Source organism: Anastrepha ludens, chromosome 6, assembly GCF_028408465.1.
Source record: "Anastrepha ludens isolate Willacy chromosome 6, idAnaLude1.1, whole genome shotgun sequence".
In the NCBI taxonomy this organism is placed as follows: domain Eukaryota; kingdom Metazoa; phylum Arthropoda; class Insecta; order Diptera; family Tephritidae; genus Anastrepha; species Anastrepha ludens.
Genome location: NC_071502.1, coordinates 1,584,281 through 1,604,758, shown reverse-complemented (window position 1 = coordinate 1,604,758; position 20,478 = coordinate 1,584,281). Strand labels below are relative to the sequence as shown.

General features: G+C 36.5%; 4 protein-coding genes across 23 annotated transcripts in view; 1 reads left to right on the top strand and 3 right to left on the bottom strand.

The window, feature by feature from the left end:
• LOC128867489 (myocyte-specific enhancer factor 2) overlaps positions 1 to 11,271 on the bottom strand; it is a 205,278-nt gene extending 194,007 nt beyond the window's left edge. For all 14 annotated transcript variants that reach the window (XM_054108723.1, XM_054108735.1, XM_054108737.1 and 11 more), the window contains exon 1: positions 10,016 to 11,271. The gene's annotated coding sequence lies outside the window, so the exon portion shown is untranslated. The remainder of the gene's footprint in view (positions 1 to 10,015) is intronic.
• Positions 11,272 to 15,546: 4,275 nt separating this feature from the next.
• On the top strand, positions 15,547 to 17,378 carry LOC128866838 (probable proline--tRNA ligase, mitochondrial). The gene is made up of 6 exons (XM_054107840.1): positions 15,547 to 15,682; positions 15,753 to 16,004; positions 16,064 to 16,325; positions 16,390 to 16,945; positions 17,005 to 17,170; positions 17,233 to 17,378. Exons 1-6 carry the CDS (start codon positions 15,590 to 15,592, stop codon positions 17,275 to 17,277), a joined length of 1,374 nt encoding a protein of 457 aa, XP_053963815.1. The 5' UTR covers positions 15,547 to 15,589; the 3' UTR covers positions 17,278 to 17,378.
• LOC128866841 (uncharacterized) lies at positions 17,306 to 19,211 on the bottom strand. Of its 7 annotated transcripts, none has more exons than XM_054107849.1 (3): positions 19,193 to 19,211; positions 17,624 to 17,869; positions 17,306 to 17,562 (listed from the first exon to the last, which is right to left on the bottom strand). In XM_054107849.1, the coding sequence occupies exons 2-3, from the start codon at positions 17,853 to 17,855 to the stop codon at positions 17,396 to 17,398; spliced, it is 399 nt and encodes a 132-aa protein (XP_053963824.1). In that variant the 5' UTR covers positions 17,856 to 17,869; positions 19,193 to 19,211; the 3' UTR covers positions 17,306 to 17,395. The 7 variants fall into 7 exon arrangements, with proteins under 7 accessions (XP_053963824.1, XP_053963820.1, XP_053963819.1 ...); XM_054107845.1 differs by lacking the exon at positions 19,193 to 19,211 and adding an exon at positions 19,058 to 19,162; XM_054107844.1 differs by lacking the exon at positions 19,193 to 19,211 and adding an exon at positions 19,049 to 19,156.
• LOC128866839 (G patch domain and ankyrin repeat-containing protein 1 homolog) lies at positions 17,852 to 18,987 on the bottom strand. The gene has a single exon (XM_054107841.1). The coding sequence runs from the start codon at positions 18,985 to 18,987 to the stop codon at positions 17,950 to 17,952; it is 1,038 nt and encodes a 345-aa protein (XP_053963816.1). The 3' UTR covers positions 17,852 to 17,949.
• Positions 19,212 to 20,478: the final 1,267 nt, after the last annotated feature.

Below are 20,478 nucleotides of genomic sequence, written 5' to 3'. Positions count from 1 at the left end.
CACTTCGTCCATGTATAGCTATAATACATAAAATCAGTTTAGACAGATGTACATTCATATGTTTAATAAAAGAAGGTGTTTACTTTCTCATCGAAATGGCACTCCAAAGCAGTTCCGTGTTAACTTTGCCCACTAAAAATCAACAAGTGGTTCGTGTGGTGTGGTGAATTCATGAATTTAATGAAAGAGCACATTTTCGAAAAGCATGCGTGTATTTTAAACGAGCACATGCCAGTTGTTACTACTGCGAAATATAGAGAGCAAGAACCAGCTCAATAAAGAAAACAACAACCCCCTCTCCCACCTCCTACATTACCTGTTGGAAACTCTCCCTCTCTCTTAAAACAATTTTGCGTATCGCCAATTCACCAACCAAACCAAACCATTAATGTATCTCTAAAATTGTGCTGTGTTGAATTCGAATGTATGATAGTTATATACTCGTACATGTGTATGTGTGCACGTAGTGCATGTGTTGACGTTTTATTTTATTTTGCTGCTCAAATTCGTAAAACTCTTTTAGCGTTCATTTTTGTGCTCCATTCGCCCACAGTAGATAAAATGCAATTGCTACAACACCATCGAAAAAAGAGCTGATATTGGGCGGTTAGCACTAGGGAGTGAGAGAGGTTTTACATCATATTTTGTTAGTATTATTTGCAATTGTTGCTGTTGTTTGTTTGCGTGACGCATAACTGAATTTGCTAGAACGCTTTCATTAAGCTTTTTTAATAATGCTGTGGAATTTTTCCTCTTTGCTTTCCTTGCGGCATTTATTCGACTTTTCCTTTTCACTTTACAAGTATTTTCACATATTCATTAGACCATTTAAAATCACTTTGTTACGCTGCATTTATTATCAATTAAGCTATTGCTTTTGAGTTAAACAAATCTTGATCGAAACAGGCATACTTACACGCACATGTACGTACATATTCACTTACGTACAAAGTTGATTGGCTGCTTTAGGTGGCGTTGGAAGGAGCCGAACACAGAAATTGTTCAAAATTAATTTTAAACATTTGGAAAGAACACGATACGTGTAAACAAAACAAAAGCAGATAGGCAGAAATGAATTTATGCCGAGATTGCATGCAGTTACGTATGGATGTCAATTGGGTGGCCGTGCGCGCCTACCATTCGCCTGGTCATGTTCGATGGCATGAGTAAAATAGGAGCATATCAAATGATACAAAAAGTTGTTGTTCATTGCAAACCTCGCAGTGCATTTCTGCTTTGAAAAATCTACTCGTAAAAGTCGTCTGCTTTTGGAAGGCGACATCAAGCTCAAGGTCTCGCCAATTATAGGACAAAACCAACTTAGACGCTTGCAGGATAATTAGAAATTATCCACATCAACTATCGGAAGTATGTACTTTTTCAGATAGTCAAGCAGCCATCATATCTTTAAAGACACCTAGGTATAACCAATTCAAAAATCGCCAAACAATGCAAAGAATATGCTTTAATGCTTTAACGCGCACGACAGACATCAGTCGCATCTGGGTACCGGGCCATAGGAACATAGAAGGAAATGAGAAAACTGATGAACTGGCAAAACAGGAGACATCCTACAATAAATCCGAGGTGTGATAGGTCGGGATCATAGATTCACATATGAAAATCAATATTCTTATAAGGTTCAGTAATATTCGAGATAAAACCACCCTCAGTGATCAGAAACGGTCCTAGAGCCTAGAGGCTGTAGATTTAAAATAACGCTCAGAGTTTCGTCAAGCATAGCTCTAGTACGAGCCTTTTATTAGGGAAATGTGTCCGAACTTGGAATCATAGCTCCGTCAATTGATATAAAACACCCCGCGCACTTCAATAGATTTGATCACTAAATAAGTACGGCTTTCGCAAATGAATAAATGGTAAAAATAAAGGCCTTAGTTAATTTTATTTACTTATTTGTATACTATTATTTAAATTAAAGTTAAAAATTAGAGATCGCCGACATGTGATCGACATGTGAATAGGTGGTTAGTGTCGTGCGCGGTGCCTTTACCTGCCGGACATATGTTGAATATGTCTAGATAGGAAGGAATTTAACCTACTGACTTGGCGTATGTAAGGTGTAGGTAGTGTTTAAGAGAAAGATTCTACGAAAGATTTTTACACCTTCGCACGTTGGTAACGGCGAGTATCGTATTATTAATAAATAATAATATGATTGAGTTCTTAATTCTTAACGCTTAAGTACTTATAGAACTTAAGTACTAATAGAATTCAATAGTTTTTTGCAGTAGCGTTTCCTAATGCCATTGACAACTGAAACCGGTGGGAATATTCGCAGCTGGATTACTTTACAAACGATTCGTCTCTTTTAGTATGCCTTTCAAGCGGATGTGTCATCATAACATTCAAATGGTATTCGTGTAAAGTTATAGGGGTAAAACTGCAATAACATTTGAGCATGGATCAATCAAATAATTGGTGATATTGACACTGATTGGCAACTGGAGATTTGGTACCAAAATATGCCTATAAGCATACACCTGCAGACAGTTCATCGAACGGAAGCATGAAGCTACCCTTTAGCTGATAATATTGACGCGCTCCATTTGCGAATAAATACATTCATATATATATCAGTCTTATCATCAAGTACACTTTTCCTTACCTAGACCTTTCACTTATAGCAACCAGAACTTGCTAATAGATCGGAATACTTGCTGACAGACTAGTACTATGAAAGGTTTAGCGAATTTCATTTAAGTTAAAGTGCATAATAATACGAGGGTTGCCACTCAAGTTTTGAGATATGGTGGCTCGATTAGGTCGAGATGGTAACCACTCGATTCAGCGGTGCATTAAGCACAAAGATGGAAATCAAATTGTGATGCCGCATTTACCTAAACTATAGCCCCTTGAACTATCCAACATCCCTGTTGAATCTCACCAGCCTTCTTAAGTCGGCACCCAATGATTTCTCATTATTTCCGCAGATTAAAAATTTAATTCTATGTAAACGTGTTTCAATTAGGGCAAATTACACGATTTGGAGTTACCTCGAGCGTAGCGAAAAAATGCTTCGGAAATTGATTAAAGCGCATGCAAAAATTTATTAATCTTCGTGGCAATAAAGCCATTTTTGCTTATAAATATTTATTCTTACTGATCTATCTCAAATCTTAAGTAGCAAACTTGGAATTATTTTTACTAATTTGCTTAGTTATTTTTTTAGCCAATGAAAATTATAAAAACATCTGATGGGTTAGGATATACCAACTTTTGCGCACTAAACGCGTTGCACAGTTTTTTCAATTTATTTTTTAGTAGAGAACAGAGTTAGAGAGAAGAGAGAGTTGCAGAGAAATCCGATTTTGGAATCATGTCTCTTCATTATAATATTACAAATAGGTGCATTGCTGTTCCACAAATGAAGCGGCCCACTTTTCATGGCAGATTTACCTAAACACGCTTGACCACCTTACGCACTCAAATAAAACAGCAATTAAATCATTAGAAAAATATTGCTTTCAACGTTTTCACACCGCAATTTTGCGATTTTGGACTGGCCTTCGTTATCCAAACTACCCGGATGTATATGCAGCCAAGAACTGCATTAGGAAACACAATCTTGAAGAGTGCGCTACAGAAGTAATGGTGAACCGAGCCTCAAACGACAAGTAGAGGACGTACCTAATATGAAGACACTATCTGAGAAACGTACATACGTATATGTTGTTGTTGTAGCAGCATAAACATTCCCCGGGTCATTCCGGTAACGCAGAACCGACTGCCTGCTGCATTAATACTTGAATATATGTATAAATATGCTAATATTCATATGTTGAGATATCTTTTAAGTAGTCATATTATTTTCAGGACACTTACCCCTCATTGGAAAGTGTGGAGTAACACACCAACATCAGAAAAGGCATAAAAAATCTCATATTAAGACATCAACAGCACAGATGAATTACTTTTTTGTCATCGCATCCAACGTCAAATAAACGCTGACAATAAATGCCACAGATTTTTAATGCAAAATTAAATTTAGCTCGCAAGTTGGCAGCGGTATCAACCGCCATCAGCTAGCGAGCACCGAATCAACGGAGGTCAAAACGTATCCAGCGTTTACAATTTTCCATCTCACTTTATCTCATGATTCCGCAAACCATAATGCATATGTGGGCGTGTGTGTGCCTAGAGAAACTTGTGGGAACATGGGCCGCAATTTTCTACTTTATCATTTGCTCTCACACTCTACCTCCCAAAAAGTGCAAAAATATTTAAATTATCTGCACATTAAATTGTTTGTATGATCAGCGCCGCATTCAATAACCGATCTGCACCGGTTTGAGCCACTTTGATGGCTGTGTGAGCATCAGCTGGCAGATACCTGTGACAGCTGCCTGCTGTTGATCAACGACACAAAGATGGCGAATGCACAGGCTAACTATTTCACTTAGTCGAGCAATACGCATAGAATACCAACACTGGACGCGACAATTAATTATTACATCTTTTGCTCTCATTCATTGGCAGCATTGCACAGATAGTTATTTTCACAACTAACCTTATATATGCGCGCATTTGTAAATTTATGTGTGCATTTATATATTCAATGGCTTAAACTTAGCTTAAAACGCGGATCATATATAAAATTCACGTGCAGTCAGTTACGTTGCTCGCCAGTATTTCCATAACATTTCTGCGTCCATGACATTCAGTTCTCAAAGCATCAGCTCGACATTTAACTGCTCGACGATGGCCGGTTCAGCAAACAAACTGGCTCTTGCTATAGGGTGTTTGAACTACGACAAGGTTAGCCAAAGCGTAGAGACGACTTGCTGTTCCTACAATGTTTACACATCTACTTTTATACTTATATACTAGTTCCTACATTAATTCGCTATTTCTTCTTTTGTATTTATGTATTTCTCTGACTGGCTTTGCTGCTTCTTCGCAAGCTCATTAGTAATTTATGCACTTTTAAAGAGTTTCAAATAATATTTTTGAATGATAATAAATTCCTATTTTGGTCTTGAACTGGTTAGACACTTTCCCATATATAATTGACGCGCACACCCTTTTTATGTGTTTGGCCGAGCTCCTCCTCCTTTTCTACCACTTAGTGTTTTATGCCCATGATGGGTTTCGAAGCCTAACCCATTCATTCGGCTAAGGCAGCCGCCTTATATTAAGTGCGTAAAAATAAAATGATTTTGAAAAAAAATATCAGCTGGATGGTGGTCAAAATGTTCGGGAATGTCTTATTGTCTTATGGCCCGATTGGGTTCAGTTGGTCACGATATGTGATTTGAGAAGAGAAGGGTTAAGGATATATCCCGCAGTAGCTGAATAAGGAGGAGTAAATACCTTATAAAATATTTTTGTCACAATCTCAACTAAAACGCCCAGAAGAGTAAAATTACGAACACTTGACTTTCAAGTTAAAAGGAGCGTAAAGGACACCAATCTGTAGTTACAGGAACTAAAAGATCATTGAAAACGGGTGCAAGATTACGCAGGTTGAAAGATAAAAAGAGCCTTGCAGAATAATGAAGAAACTATAAGAGTACTAAGAAGATTTGCAAAGAATAAAGAAAAGTTAAGTTAGGTTAATTTAAATAAAGAAGATAATAGAAATGAATAAAAATAAAACAGTTGTAAACACACGCCCAGAATTACGTCAAATCAACAGCTGACTCTGTCAAACTTACTTTTGTTTTTTTAAAGAAATGTATACAAAATAAATACCTACTTGGCGCGCACATTTCTGTTAGATGTTTGACTGAGCTCCTTCCCTTATTTTTGGGGCGCGTCTTGATGTTGGAGGGACCTACAGTCTTAAGATGACTCTGAACGGCAGAAAGATTTGCATGAGAGGCGACCGTTATTAGAAAAAACTGTTTCTATTATTCGATGTTCATGCATTCATCGGAAAAACATCTCCCTGGGATGCGTCGAGAAACCCATTCTTTAACAAATGCCTTTTGATCTTTTTATTTCAGATAATTCTGTTTGTTTCTCGAGACTCCTTTCGGAGAGATGATTCTCTCTCATTCACCCGATTTCCTACGGTTCGCATTGAAAATTTAGGAAAATATTATTCAATTGTTGCACTTTTACATGGAAATTTGGTCGATCTGTATCACCAAAAAAATTCTTAAAAACACACCGGATCAACCTTATCCCAACCCCCTTCCGCTTAGGACCTTTCACTTTAGTTCCTCAACTAAGCTCAAAGCCGTAAACCCGAACTATCTGATATTTCGTTTCAGTTTAATGAAGGCATCCGAATGCTGTGTACGGAGGTGGCTCTTGTAGTATAGCCTAACTTTGCGTATACAAGAGATTTCATACAAAATTACAAGTGCGCATATCCAACAACGTACTAAAGAAACCTGTTGCTGCACTTCAGAAATAATTACTACGTTCTACATGCATAAATGTATGTTTATTCAAAGGAGTGATGGGCAAAAAGAAAAACCCAAAAACAAAGTGTAACACAAACAGAGTAAAAACTTGATTAAGAGTGCGAAATTTTATAGGTAGCAGCATAAAAAATATATGTGGCGCGCAATTCAAATCAATCACAACCCAATTGTATGTATGTGTGGATGTGAATTTTGGATCAGCAAAACAGAAAGCAGGTTCTTCACTATCGACTCTTAAATTAATAGAAACTAGTGGAAGGTGGAAGTAGATATAAGGTTATAACTTGGAATTTTCCCGAGATATTATAAAATTTACTATTAACTATTTATTTATGAGACATCAGACGATAGAGCAAGTCTTTTCTAAGAGTGGCTTATCCTTAGCTGGCATTTCGGAGAGCATTTCTACTGCCTGTCGTTCGGAATCGGCATGAAATTGTGCATAAGTCTTGAACAAAATTCCAGCGGACAGCGGGTATCAGGTTGACGGGTGGATTCACGATGTCAAAATTAGAACACATTTAATAGCGTTAAATTGCACAGAATAGCGGCGTGGACGGATTTCTTCCCGTCGGTTATTTTTACGACGTCAAAATGATTCGATTAATTTTTATTTTCTCCACAGGATTGCTTTTCTGATCGTTGGAGGACAATTTGTTTGTTTACAAGCAACAGCAGGGAAATAACAAGCACATAATATTTATCCGATTGGCACAAGAAACTCCGAAAAATATCATAAGTTTAGAAATTAGTTCTTTTTTTAAATGAGCTTTGACGAGTTGCTTCACAAATGTGGCAAACGAAAATATTTCACTATAAAATTCATTTTATTGTAACCACAAAATGTCATGTGAAAACCAGCCCGTCGCAATTGTGTTTAACCGGCCGAATTTTCAAGTGGATCAGCTGATCATCACCCATCAACCCGTGACAAGCTTTCCCGTTGCAATTCTGTTCCGGACCTTAGAGGAAAATTCCCTAAAAAGCCTAAATTTTGGTTTCAGTCCTTATTCATAAAATATCCTTTGTCTGTGCAACCGTTATCTTGATCCTTAGGATCTGAAATATTTGAAAATGTCTCAGATGTGGTTTTGGCCCGGGGACAAGGGGTCGAAAATTTTGTCGTATGCTTATCTCAAACGAATAATAAATATTATACAGACGTACAAATGTGCTTGTATGTATGTATACTTTCACAGTTTTGTTATACCGAAGGCAGGAAAGAGCGGCCACTGAGTAGTACATTCCGTACTTACTTGGAAGGCTAATACCAACAGGATCAACGGCTGGAGTTAGTTAGCTTCAAATACACGCAATATTGACGGCATATCCAAAGTCCAACTCTGTAATAATTCTTCCACTTGTGCATTGCATCTTAACGACCAACATCGCGCATCATCATTCGAAACTTCCTTTTCATTTTGCTAGTCATCGCTACCAACACCAACCAACTCTGCTGTCATCGGCATCGCCTTCGCCATCATTATTCTCTTGCCAATTGCAACATTATTCTGTGCGCATGTGCGACCGCAACACATCTCTACTCTACTCCTCTTCCCAGTTCGACACTCATCTTAAGTGTTCAAGTAGCTTTGTGCGGCAACGATCGCCAATGAGCCCACTTATTGTCGACTTTATTATTTTCGTAGTGAACGACTTGAACAACAACAACTTGTTTTTATGCCGTTGACGTCGTTTCCATTAAACTAAATTCTGCTTCGTTTTTCAATTCTTCAAGTGCATACATACATACATACATTCGTATGTGCGTCAGTGTAATGACATTTCTGTATTGTCATTGTTGCTGGTAGCAATAGCTTTTATTGGATGTACAAGTAGTTTATTGGTTGGCGGTTGGCGGTTGGTGGCTGTTGTGTGCTGATTTAACAGTTTTATGCACGCTTAAGCCAGTTCTTAAATAACCTGTGCGCGTCTAGGCTGCAATAACAGGTGAACGATATACGTATACATACATACATACATATGTACGTTCATATCAATGGACTTTCAAATAAATACATGTATACATATGTACATCCATATATTAGCTTAGCGTAAATGCAATATTATTTATTTTCGAATTTTCTTCTGTCATGCTGGCATTTCCTTAATGGAGTTCGAAATTCGAGATTTCTTGATCAAAGTTTGTCATGTCGTTGCTGCTAGCTACCATACACATACATATGTACATATGTAAAATGTAATACATTCATGCTATTTAACGATGAAAAGGACTAACCGCGCCCAATGGGCCAATTGTGATTTCAAATTTTACAAGAAATGATATCACTCTGCCGTTTTTGTATACTTCCTTGAACATCGAACAACTATTTAAACTAACATTTACAACTAAGGTTTTGTCTTCATCACGGCAAGTGTGGAAATTGCCGATTTTGCAAGATTAAGTACTCAGTATATAACACCCGTTCATTATCTCTACTAGAGAACCACCGACTCCAGTACTACGACTCGGCTATCAGTAAATTTGACAAAATTACCTGAACAGAACAGAACTGAATTTTTGTCGAGTTTTGCTTAGTTATTTTTGGTTACAAACAACTTTTTTCTTCCCATATTCTATCAATTTTACGAAAGAATCTATTTGAAAACTGAATTAAGTTTTCAGGCTCACATTATTAACGGTATTAACGCTGGTTTCCAACTATTCAAATTTATATCTGTTAACAAACATTTGCTATTTACATTCCTATTCCGCGAGACGTGGAATCTCAGTAGGCAAGGACCCTTTGGATCAAACCTGAATTGCGCTTGGCAACCAATTGTTTTTGTAAACATTTTTTTAGTATAATTTCTTTCTAAATTTATAAAATTTTACCATAATAACATAGAAATGATTTTTAAACCATTTGCCTCGTTATCGGCTTACTATTTAATTATCGCTCTTTAATCGGTTGCGTAATTCAATCAGCAATCCAATAATGATGAAATGCAAGATTACGAAGATTGAAGTGGAAAATTAGGGTATCGAAGGCGATTATATGTATACAAAGTGCTGGCACTAAAACAGCTGATTTGCTTTTTTTCTTCTCGTATTTGGAACTTCAAAGTGACCTGTTCCTTTGCTTGTTTACATTCTGACATTAAAAATATCAAATTGCAAAAGCAAAACCGATGTACGTAAATGATTTTGCTCTAGTGTCACCAGCTTGAGCGTACCCTCGCCCTGACGTAGTTGGACACGAGGTGTGTGAAACAACTAAGATGAGAGCCCAAAAAGTTAGCTTTTGTAAACAAAAATTAAAAGTCAGGTTAAATTCATATAGACGCAAAATGTTAGTAAATGAAAAAATATCAGCAAATTCTACAATTTATGTAAAATTCACCGCTAACCGGGTAGCGACATAGCAATATGTGCAATCTTCCGTTTTCTGTCGACAGAGTCAACAATCATTGCATTTATGCCAAAGCATAAAATATTATATTTTAAAAAATTCACAATTTCTATCTCTAAGTATCTACTTAAGGCACTTTCAAAGCCTGGGCAAAGAATATACCAATCAATGGCCTTAAATTGTGAGATGGGCACATATTGTATGTACATGTGTATGTAACTATGTACATTAGCATAGTAGCAATAATATTTATGGCAGGCAGTCACTTACCTTTAGTTGTTACTTCATTAATTCCTGCGAAAACTACCGCAGTTTGTCAAGTAAAAACGATTTTTAAGTTTTTCAACTTTTCTCCGAAAGGATTGGTTCGACTTCAATAGATGACACGGTTTTTTTATTATGATTACAGGCTAAACCCGTATGTTGTAACTTTCAAAAATACACATCAAAATTTCTTAATTTACGATTTTACCACAAATAAAAACTGTAACAATTTCCACCTCTTCAATTGTCGAGCATGATGAACTTTTCTAGATTTTCAAATGTTAATTCATAGCCAAAGGTACAAACTCTTTGATTTGATTTATTTATTATTTATTTTCCAATCAGAGGAATTCAACAGTTGTTGTTTTAAAAATGTCTTGCCATTTGTTAAAATTCGTGTGAGTACACACTCATACGCGACGAAACGTAAAGCAAAGATACGCAACGACGGCCGGTATTAACAGCTCAGCGCAGGGCAAAGAGCAGCAGGCGGACACGATAAGATATTCGCGCTCTTCTATAATTTTACCAGCTCCACTGCCCCTGCAGTTTTAAGGTATCAACACAATAATGTTGATAGTTCTCGTTTTGTTGTTGAGCTGTTAGTATGTTATTAATGTTTTTTTTTTTGTTGCTTTGCGTGACCAAAAACTCACCACACTACTTGGTGAAAAGAAGCGAGAGGCATTAATATACACACCACACTAATTGCTAGTATTTGCCAGGGCAAGAGCACGTTGCTTTTGATTCTGCTATCGCCACTACTGCTCACGACGTATACGGCTGGCTTCACCACCTACTTTTCCCCATCCACTTCTCCTTCCGCTCGCATATCTCAACGCGTTTAAATATCACCCACTGCCTTTTCATTTACGATTCTCGTCCTTTGCAAATCTCATTATATTTTTACGTATTTTCACCTCTACAACATATAATTTACCGTTTTATAGCTTTATTTCTATCCCTTCCAGAATTTCAGTGCGCACTGGCAAAACAATACGTCTCAAAGAAAATCAATGTCGTTGTCGTTTCTCTTTCGATTTCTCAAAAACAACAACTCGATGGGGGAAGAGGGAGCACTCACTCACGACACATTTAACAAAATAATAAAATATAATAACACTATACACTTGAAAAGAGTAATGAAAAACGTATGCGCAATATGTATTATCAAAGATTCCTAGTTGCACCATGAATACGATAGCCGAATTGATGACGACGACGATGGCCAGGCCACTGTGATTACAACCGCAAACGCGCTCACTTCGATTGTAACTGAAAAAACTAATTCACCTCGCTTACTGGGCTTGATACTAAGAGCAAATCGAATGAATCAAGTTGAGGCCACTAAAACGAACACTACAACCCGCTGATCGCCCCACCTCTCAAAAAAAATGAGGAAATATTTGCACATAGCAAACAGATCCGAAGAACTTCGCCTTTCGCATATATACATATACACACACATACATCCATATGTTACGGCCAAACGTAAAAAGTACGCTCGCAATCGCGGAGTTAGCTACTGAATCTATGTGCTTGCTTTTAGATAATAAGTTGTATGTATGGGTGACGTTTAACCAGAGAACTTAGAAAGTTCTCTAATCCAACCGTCTAGCCCCTCTGTACGCAATTTACCATACCTGCTATGCTCACTAAAATGTTTAGTATATACTGAGCAATGAAGTTTAATATACAGGTGAGGTTCCTGTAACTATGTACAAGAACGCCAATTTTCAGTGAGTATTTAATAAGTGACTTAAACCACCAGCCTTCGTATGGTGGAATATAAAGGAAATTGTTGCTTTCAAATACATGGTTTTATATACTGATTCGTTTCGAAGTAAATTTAAGCCTAACAGTAAGCTTTTAAATCTTAATCTAATTTATGCAGCCGTGGTAGCTATATGGTTAGTGCATGACTACTATTTAGAAGTGCGAAGGTTCGAATCTTCGTGCATGAAATACCAAAATAATAGAAAAAGTTGTTTCTAATAACGGTCGCTCCGCAGCAGACAATGGCAAGCCTCCGAGAGTATTTCTGCCGTTCGAAGTCGGCTTAAAACTGTAGGTCCCTTCGTTTGTGGAACAACATCAAGGCCCACACCACAAATAGGAGGAGGAGCTCGGCCAAACACCCACAAATCGTGTAAGCGCTAATTATATATAAATATATAATTTATTATGATTATAATTTGTTATTATTATTATAATTTATGCGGGTAGTGAGTGACTACTATTCAGGAGTGTGTAGGTTCGAATCTCCGTGCATGAAACAGCAAAATTGTGTTTGGCTCGACCAAACACCGAACAGAAGTGTACGCGCCAATTATTTATTTATTTTATTTTTATATCCGAATTTTAATAATCAGAAGTATTTGTAATGAAAAAACAGCAATATTGAGTAATTAATTAGCAGCTTTGGAGTAATTCGGTCATATCCAGGTGATTTTCTTTTCTTTCTTTTTTTGGATCTGAAAAAATATTCACGTATGTGCATTATCTTGTATAAATCTCGTTCATTGATGCGCCACATAAGTTGTGTTCGGGATAGTTATCAGCTTTTGGCGTTCGCGTACACAATTTCCGAGAGAAAGAAAGCATTAGGAGAGTAAAGCGGTACTTCATTTTGAGGAGAAGTGAACAGTAATGGTGCTCACACTTACCAACGTAAACGTAAGCCCGTATCAGCTGACACGATGAAACTAATAATGAAAACAGTGACCGACGTAAACGCAGTCCCCTGTCAGCTGTTACGATCAAACTAATGAGAACCCCATGTAAATGAAAAATTCCTTCCTTCCGTATCGTAGTATCGTAGATTTTATTTCACGATTTTTGAAAATTGAATTGAATAATGTTAATTATAGATAAATGAACTATTTGCATTTGTTGGTTTTTGGCTTTGGTTTATTATAAATATATATTATACAATTAAAAATTGAAACCGATAACGCGGATGTGTGAAAAAGTGTGTATGCAAAATATTAATGGCAAACACAAACACACACATACCGATGTATTGTGTAAATATGTAACTAAAAGAACGCAGTTGTTTTCTACGGGATAAGTTTTGGCCAATTTTGTGTATCCTAAGGGCAACGGAAAGGGACTGCGTTGCGTTGGTGAATATGAGCACCATAAGTCCAATCATGGTGAAAAAATTCCAGAGGTATGGACAAGATCAGTCCGTTAATCGGCTCTCAGCGAATTTGAAAGAATCAGCTGATTGGCTGACGTAACAGGGGCCAAGGGAGCAGTTTTTTCAAATCTTCCATTTTTCTAATTTCACTTATAATTTTCAATTTAAGGAAATCATCAAATGATAGAGAAGTGCTTTTCTAATAGCGGTCGCTCCTAGGCAGGCAATGGCAAACTTCCGAGTGTATTTCTGCTATAAAAAACTCCTCCTCGAGCTTATATTTGTTGCCGGAGTGACTAGTTGGAAACGGAGCCACCACATCCAGGGCCATCCGCTCAAATGGTGAGCCCGTGTTGTATTGCTGTAATCTTCCACGACATCTCTCCTTTGGACCTTTCGCTGTCATCCACTCCGCGCAATTTTAAATCTGTTCGGCTACTGATTCTCTTTAATTTGCCCAGTAAAACCGCCACTTATTCTTCTCCAGCATTTTAATGATACCCAGATGACCTCCGCTTGGCCTCCTTGTCGAATTCCTCTTACACGGTCACTCTGTTCCAACTCCTTCTTAAGTTGCGGAATCCTAAGTTGACTCAACTTTGCAATTTTTTTTTGTTAAAAAAACTCAATTCAACTCAAATTTCAATTTGCTCTGTTTAAGATATTTTATTCACTTCGTACACCAATTGTTATGTTTCTCTACGTGTTCTTAACAACTATCGCAATTTCTTGATGTGGCGACTCGTATTTTCTGGCAACTTCTGTTTTATACTCTGGCATTCATCTTGCCAGTCGTTTCGCGACTATTCGTGATTTGGCACAGTGTGTTTCTCTCATTGAGAATTAAGAAATTAAGCTCAAAATTGGGGATAATCCTGCATATGAAAATATGATATAAATCAATCAAAACCAATTAATAATGGGACAAGTAATTGGCCTTAGCGTAAAAAACCAAACTTTCAAAGTACCATGCAAATGTCACATTCATCATTGGGAATTGCACGATATAATTTTAAAGTTTTGCAAACATTTACCTTGCACTATCTGGCAGCTTCACCCAACACGATTCGTCCGATTTTATTATTATTATTATTTATTTATTCAATTATATAATATAATGTAATATCAAGAATGATAGAAAGAAGATTGTGCCCATCACAGCGTACGTGACGTCACGTTTGCTGAGTTGTGCAGTATTGCCAACCATTTGCTCTTCGCAATAAATTTAGAGCTTTTTTATACCCAAAATGCAAAAATTTTTAAGTTTCGTGTTTGTTTCTTTTTTTTAATTTAAAGCTACCGAAACTTTAAGTTAGAAAACAAACTATATTGTTAAACAAAAAAAAGTTAAAAAAGGTCACTCTGAGAAGATTTTAGTGCTAATGAAAATTTTTTTACTCTTATAAAATTTGATAATTTGAAAGTGCAAATTTAATTTTTGGCTCCATTTAAGGTTATGCAAAAATATTTAATGCCCCTCTCTCAACTCTTCTTAAGATTGAAAACCTTTTTACACATTTTAAAAAGCCTTTGAATTTATTGAATGCGAATTAAAACCATAGAGGTGTAATCGTTTCTTCCGGTCATCAATCCTTAGTGAGACATAGGACATTAAGAGTTATATTCATTGTAAAAATAAACAAGAAAATACCAGAAAATACTAAAGAAACCATGCTGACATTTTTACAAAAAGAGTACCTTATCTACTTACATAACTTCAAATATAGCACAAAAGTCGTTCCCTTAACAAAAGCGTCTCGCTTAACAAAAAAAACCTCATAAATTAAATTGTGCATAAGCATAACACATTTATTTAAAAAAACGCACATTTTAAAGACAATTTGTCACGCATACAAAGTTCTTTAAGTGATTCAATAAAAATTTGTTGGGTTATTTTCTTTGAATGGGCATTTTAGTGCTTTTTTATATCCAAAGCTAGGCAACACTGCAGTAGCGAGAGAGAGATTTGACTGCCGAAAGCAGAAGAACACCAACAACACCTGCAATCGCGGGCAATGCCACCAGATGTTAAAAAAAAGTAAAGCTAAATAAAACTGAGTGAATTATTTAAATAATTATTAAAAAATGTATATTTTACAAAATTATAAACATGACATTTTAATTAGAACAGCTATATTAGAAAAATGTCATGAAGAAAGAACTAAAACTTCGAGACTAAATAACAAAAAAAAAATGCTAAATCAAGTTACGAAAATGGTAATCTGGCCATACTGGAGCTAAAATCACGTAACTAGTTGTCAAATTCGCTGAGCGCAAAGTAACGGGACAACGATAGGCGCCATCTCATTATTCTTTCCATCATGATGTAATATGTTTACATCACTAGCTACCAGGGCTATCGGTTAAAGCCGATTTTAAAATATATCGATACATTTTAGTGCAGTTATCGCTAAGTGTCTGGCTTTTAATCGGTCGGTATGGAACGGGTCTCGAGATTGTTTTGGCCAGTACTTGTTACACCGAAAAATGCTGTTGCTAAGAATTTGGAGGGGATTTCTCGAAGCCAGAGGGTAAGCAAGATGTTCAAATATATTTCAGTGAACAATCACGAAAACTAATTAGCAAATGCATTTCTTAAAGCTTCTGACCGAAATGGGTTTGGTTAAGCCGGCTCATAATGGAACCTATCAGCTAATGCCATTGGCGCAGCGAGTAATTGACAAGTGTGCAAATTTGGTACGGCAACAAATGTGCGCTGTGGGTGGACAGCAAATATCAATGCCTGTATTAACTCCATCAGAACTTTGGAAGAAGTCCGGACGATTAGAGGGTGATATAACAGAATTCTATCTGGTGCGTGATCGGCACGAAAAACAGTTTCTACTGAGCCCGGTTAGACATCTTTATTATGTGGAAATAATGTTTGCCATACTAACTTTTTTTTGTTATAGACGCACGAGGAAGCAGTAACCGCTATGTTAGCATCCATTGCTCCGATTTCCTACAAGCAATTACCTTTGCGTCTATTCCAAATTGGTTCAAAATTCCGTGACGAACTGAAACCACGATTTGGTCTCATACGTTCAAAGGAATTCATTATGAAGGACCTGTATACATTTGACCGAGATGCAGCAGCAGCAATGCAGACGTACAATCAGTTGAATGCTGCTTACGATACGCTGTTTCAGCAGTTGGAAGTGCCATTTGTAAAAGGTGAACTAATAATTACTAACGTATTAAATATCTCTAATATGAGTTTATCTAACTCCAAGTGTAGTTAAAGCTGCTACGGGCATGATGGGAGGCAGTGTATCACACGAGTACCACTATCTTGCTTCCTCAGGAGAAGATCAACTTGTTACATGCGATGCTTGTGGATATGCGGCCAACGTTGAAGCGACTGAAGAAACAAACAGTAGCAAAATATGCCCCCATTGCCATTGTACTAATGTTCAGCGTGTGCGTGGAATTGAAGTGGGGCACACTTTTCTGCTGAACGACAAGTATTCTCGGCCGCTGAAGGCAACATTCTTACAAGAGAATGGAAAACCAGAATTTCTCGTAATGGGTTGTTATGGTATTGGGGTTAGCCGACTAGTGGCAGCCGCAGTAGAAGTACTTTCAACCGAAAGTGAGCTGCGATGGCCAACACTGTTGGCCCCTTTCGATCTATGTATAATAGGTGCTAAAAAGGGTAGTATAGAAGAAAAAGTCGCCAATGAAATAGAAAATGAGTTTTGTTACTCTCTCGGTGAAATTGGTTGTGCTGAGGACGTGCTGAATGATGACCGTAACTACTTAACAATAGGCAAAAGACTGATCGACGCAAAAAGGTGGCATCGACATAGCAGACATTTGTTTTATTTAGACTAATTTATTTTATGTGTTGCAGAATGGGTTATCCTGTAATCGTTGTAATTGGCAGTAAAACCACTAGCCCAACGCCAAAAGTGGAGCTACATTTGGCTCAAACCACGATGGAAATTGAACCAAAAGAGGCACTAGCCGTAGTCGCGCAATACATAAAAGAGAAGCACAAACTTTACAACACAACATTGGTTTGTAAAACACATTCTCTAAGTAGTCACGGTATTCAATATATATATTCTTATTATTTCAGAACTCTAGTCAAGATAACCATACAAGTAAAGCAGCTGTTTTATAGTTACGGGTCTTACATCACACTGTAATAATTGAAACCCATATGATTAATATCATTTATTTTAAATTGTTTCTTTAGCTAAATACATATAATATAATAATTAACATATTGTTTCATTTGGCTACAGAAACGGCAGGTTTGCTTTAAGCGCTGCAAACTCCTTTCGGTCGAGTGGTTGCAAATGTGTGCCTGAATAGGGTGAGAAAAATTCTAAATCGCGATGCTTGTTAACCAATATCTTTTGATCCGAAGTAATAATATTATATTCACGTTCAATTTGCATTTGGTCTACAAAGATAGTATAATATTTAGTTATACCTCGGCATAATAATCAATTTTATCTATTCACCGTTTTTTAAAAGTTTCAACGCCTTTTCATTTTCCAATTTAACGAGCATGCTGCCTACAGTTATCCACACTTTCTTTTCGCCATTTTTTTCTACCTTACGTATCGCCTCACGAGTTTCTTGCCTCCGCTTATCCAACTCCACTAACTCTTGCTTGTTCACTAATATTTTATCAGCCACCTCTTCCGTTGATTTTATAATTTCAACGACTTTTTGATCTTCGCTTTGGAACATATTTGTGCGAGCAACTGTAGAAATATGGAAAATTTTATATTGTAGTATATTTCTAAGCCCACAACTGCACCCCTAATCGATCTTTTATACTGTCTTAGCTCAGCTCTCTGCGAAGTCGCCGTTCCCTTTTCCATTCGCGCAATTTCTCTGAACGGATATCATTACGGGAACGCCTTTTCTTATTATGCAAAAAGAATGATTTGTTGTGTTTTGTGGCTTGCAAATCATTCGCACCAAAGTGTGTCACTCGCGCTGGCTCTTGGTCGGTTCCGAGTCCACTGCGTTTCTTTCGTATCACCGTCTTAATGGGATATAATCGGCCGGTTTGTGTTGGGCCTAACCCACTTTCCTTATCCCAGCCCTGTTTAACCATAAGTTGCAGGCCACGATTCTTGGAGGAAATATTAAATTTATTTAACTTATTTGCACATTTACTGGGCTTCATATTAAATTGGTGCAAAGTTGATGTTTGGTGCTGGTACTGTGATGTATCTGAGAATGTTAGGTTGCAGAGAGAGCAATAAAAAGGCACATTCGAAATTACGGACGAGCACTGCTTCCGCTTAAGATGAGTATTTTCGTTCTGATACTCAGATTGCAGCATAATTGCTATGTTTTCATGTTTTTTTTGCTTGGCAAAATCCAAAGCAGTGCGTCCACTCTTTTCTTTAATACTTTTGTCAGCACCCGACTCTAGCAACATACGAACAGCATCTGTTGCACCTTCACAAGCAGCCATCATGAGTGCAGTCCATCCAAATTCATCGCAGACATTGATATTGTTCGCCTGATAATTAAAACGAGCTAATTCCTTTACATTATTCGAAGTGGCGAACCGAAAAAATTTATTACGATCGAAATCCAACGAATTGCGGTGCTTTGCAGGAAATGATTGACAAGCAGGTGCTAACGGAGCAGAGCAGATGTTATTATTTTCAGATTTAATTATTAATTTCTCATAAAACTGTTGCACCTCAACGCCATTTGTTTCACCTGGACTACAGTACTTTTGTTTATTTGGAATATCCTCAGCACTTTGCAATTCCAGTCCACGAACAAAACGTTTTATCGGAAAGCTAGCTGTAGACAGTGCATACCAATTGGGGTGCAGTTCCACAGCTTCTGAATGCATTACAAGAATAACCAGTAAAATACTTTATTCAGCGAAACGAAATAACAATGTTTGCAAATACCACATATACTTTTAAAAAATATTAAATGTGAATATATCAAATAAAAAAGTTAAATGCCAGAATTATAGAAATTGCACAGATTTATCGAGCATCTAAAAGTAGCTATTTATCAAAATTAGCCATTTGTCAAAAAAAAATCGATACCATAAAAAATTTTAATTTTTGAAAATGGTGCTACTAGACTTTAATACGGTTCAGGGTTGCAAAGACAATAACAATCCATTTACATTCTTCCCTATTTCACACTGTTTTACTACTTAAAGTACATTCCCATATGCATTAACTACCAATAAATCCAAAAAATTAATCTACCCGTTCACATATGGCAAATTACCTCCAAAATTGGCAATCAGCTGTAAATACTATTGTGAAAGATTTTTCTTTATAGAAAATTCCGCTTTTTTGTAGTATCTAACAAACATTTTATTAGAATTGTGTCTACAAACCTGTTTTCTTTACCGGCATCCACTTTATTTAGTTTTTACTTTGCCGCTTCTCTTTACATTCGTAAAAATAATAACCTATTACACATAAAACACAGGGTTGTATGTAGAAGAGTGGTAATAATTTAGGACAATCTTATTTTATAATCTCAGATTAATTTTAATTAAGGATTGGGTGTTAAGTACGAAAAGTAGATTATCCACTTATATGTGAACGTATTATAACACAAGCTAAATTTTGTTAAACACATCCCAAGTGGCATCAACCGATCTATGAAATTTGCTCAGTGTCGAATATCGGTCTGCTACGTAGTACACCTCTAAAAATACTTTCTCCAAGATCTGAGAGCATATGACTGAACTTTTAGTGAACATACTATTTTTGTTATTTTTTATTTATTTATATATTTATAATTTATTTTGTTTATATTGCAGAACAAGCTATTGGTAAACAAAACTATGATTACAGCAATCTGACTATCTGGACTACAAGTGTGGGGAACGGCTAAAAAAACTCATGCAGAAAAAATCCAACGACAACAATCGATGATTCTTCGAATTTTGACCATTATGACAGGTACACGAAAAATGATGACACTTTGAAAAAATACATACACACAGTAATGCAGAAATCAACAAACTTCTTGAAAGGGAAAGAAACACAAAAACAAGTGACCTAATAAATGCGAGAAAACAATAAATATTTAAAAATAGTTCAAATGCTGTTATATTTTAACATGTAAAGAGAAACTTCTATTGTATATTTTTTAATTGTATATTATTTCGTTTATTTAATTTTATTTTGACACGACCAAATTGTTAAACCACATACTTATTGTCAATGGACAGATGTATAAAATGAATGGAAGCTATAACAAACAAAAAATATTGCAGGTACCTATTGCAACAAAACAATGATCAAAACTATCCCACAGAGATGGAAACTGCTTATAATATTCCAGCTATTTAATTGCATTATTTCTATTC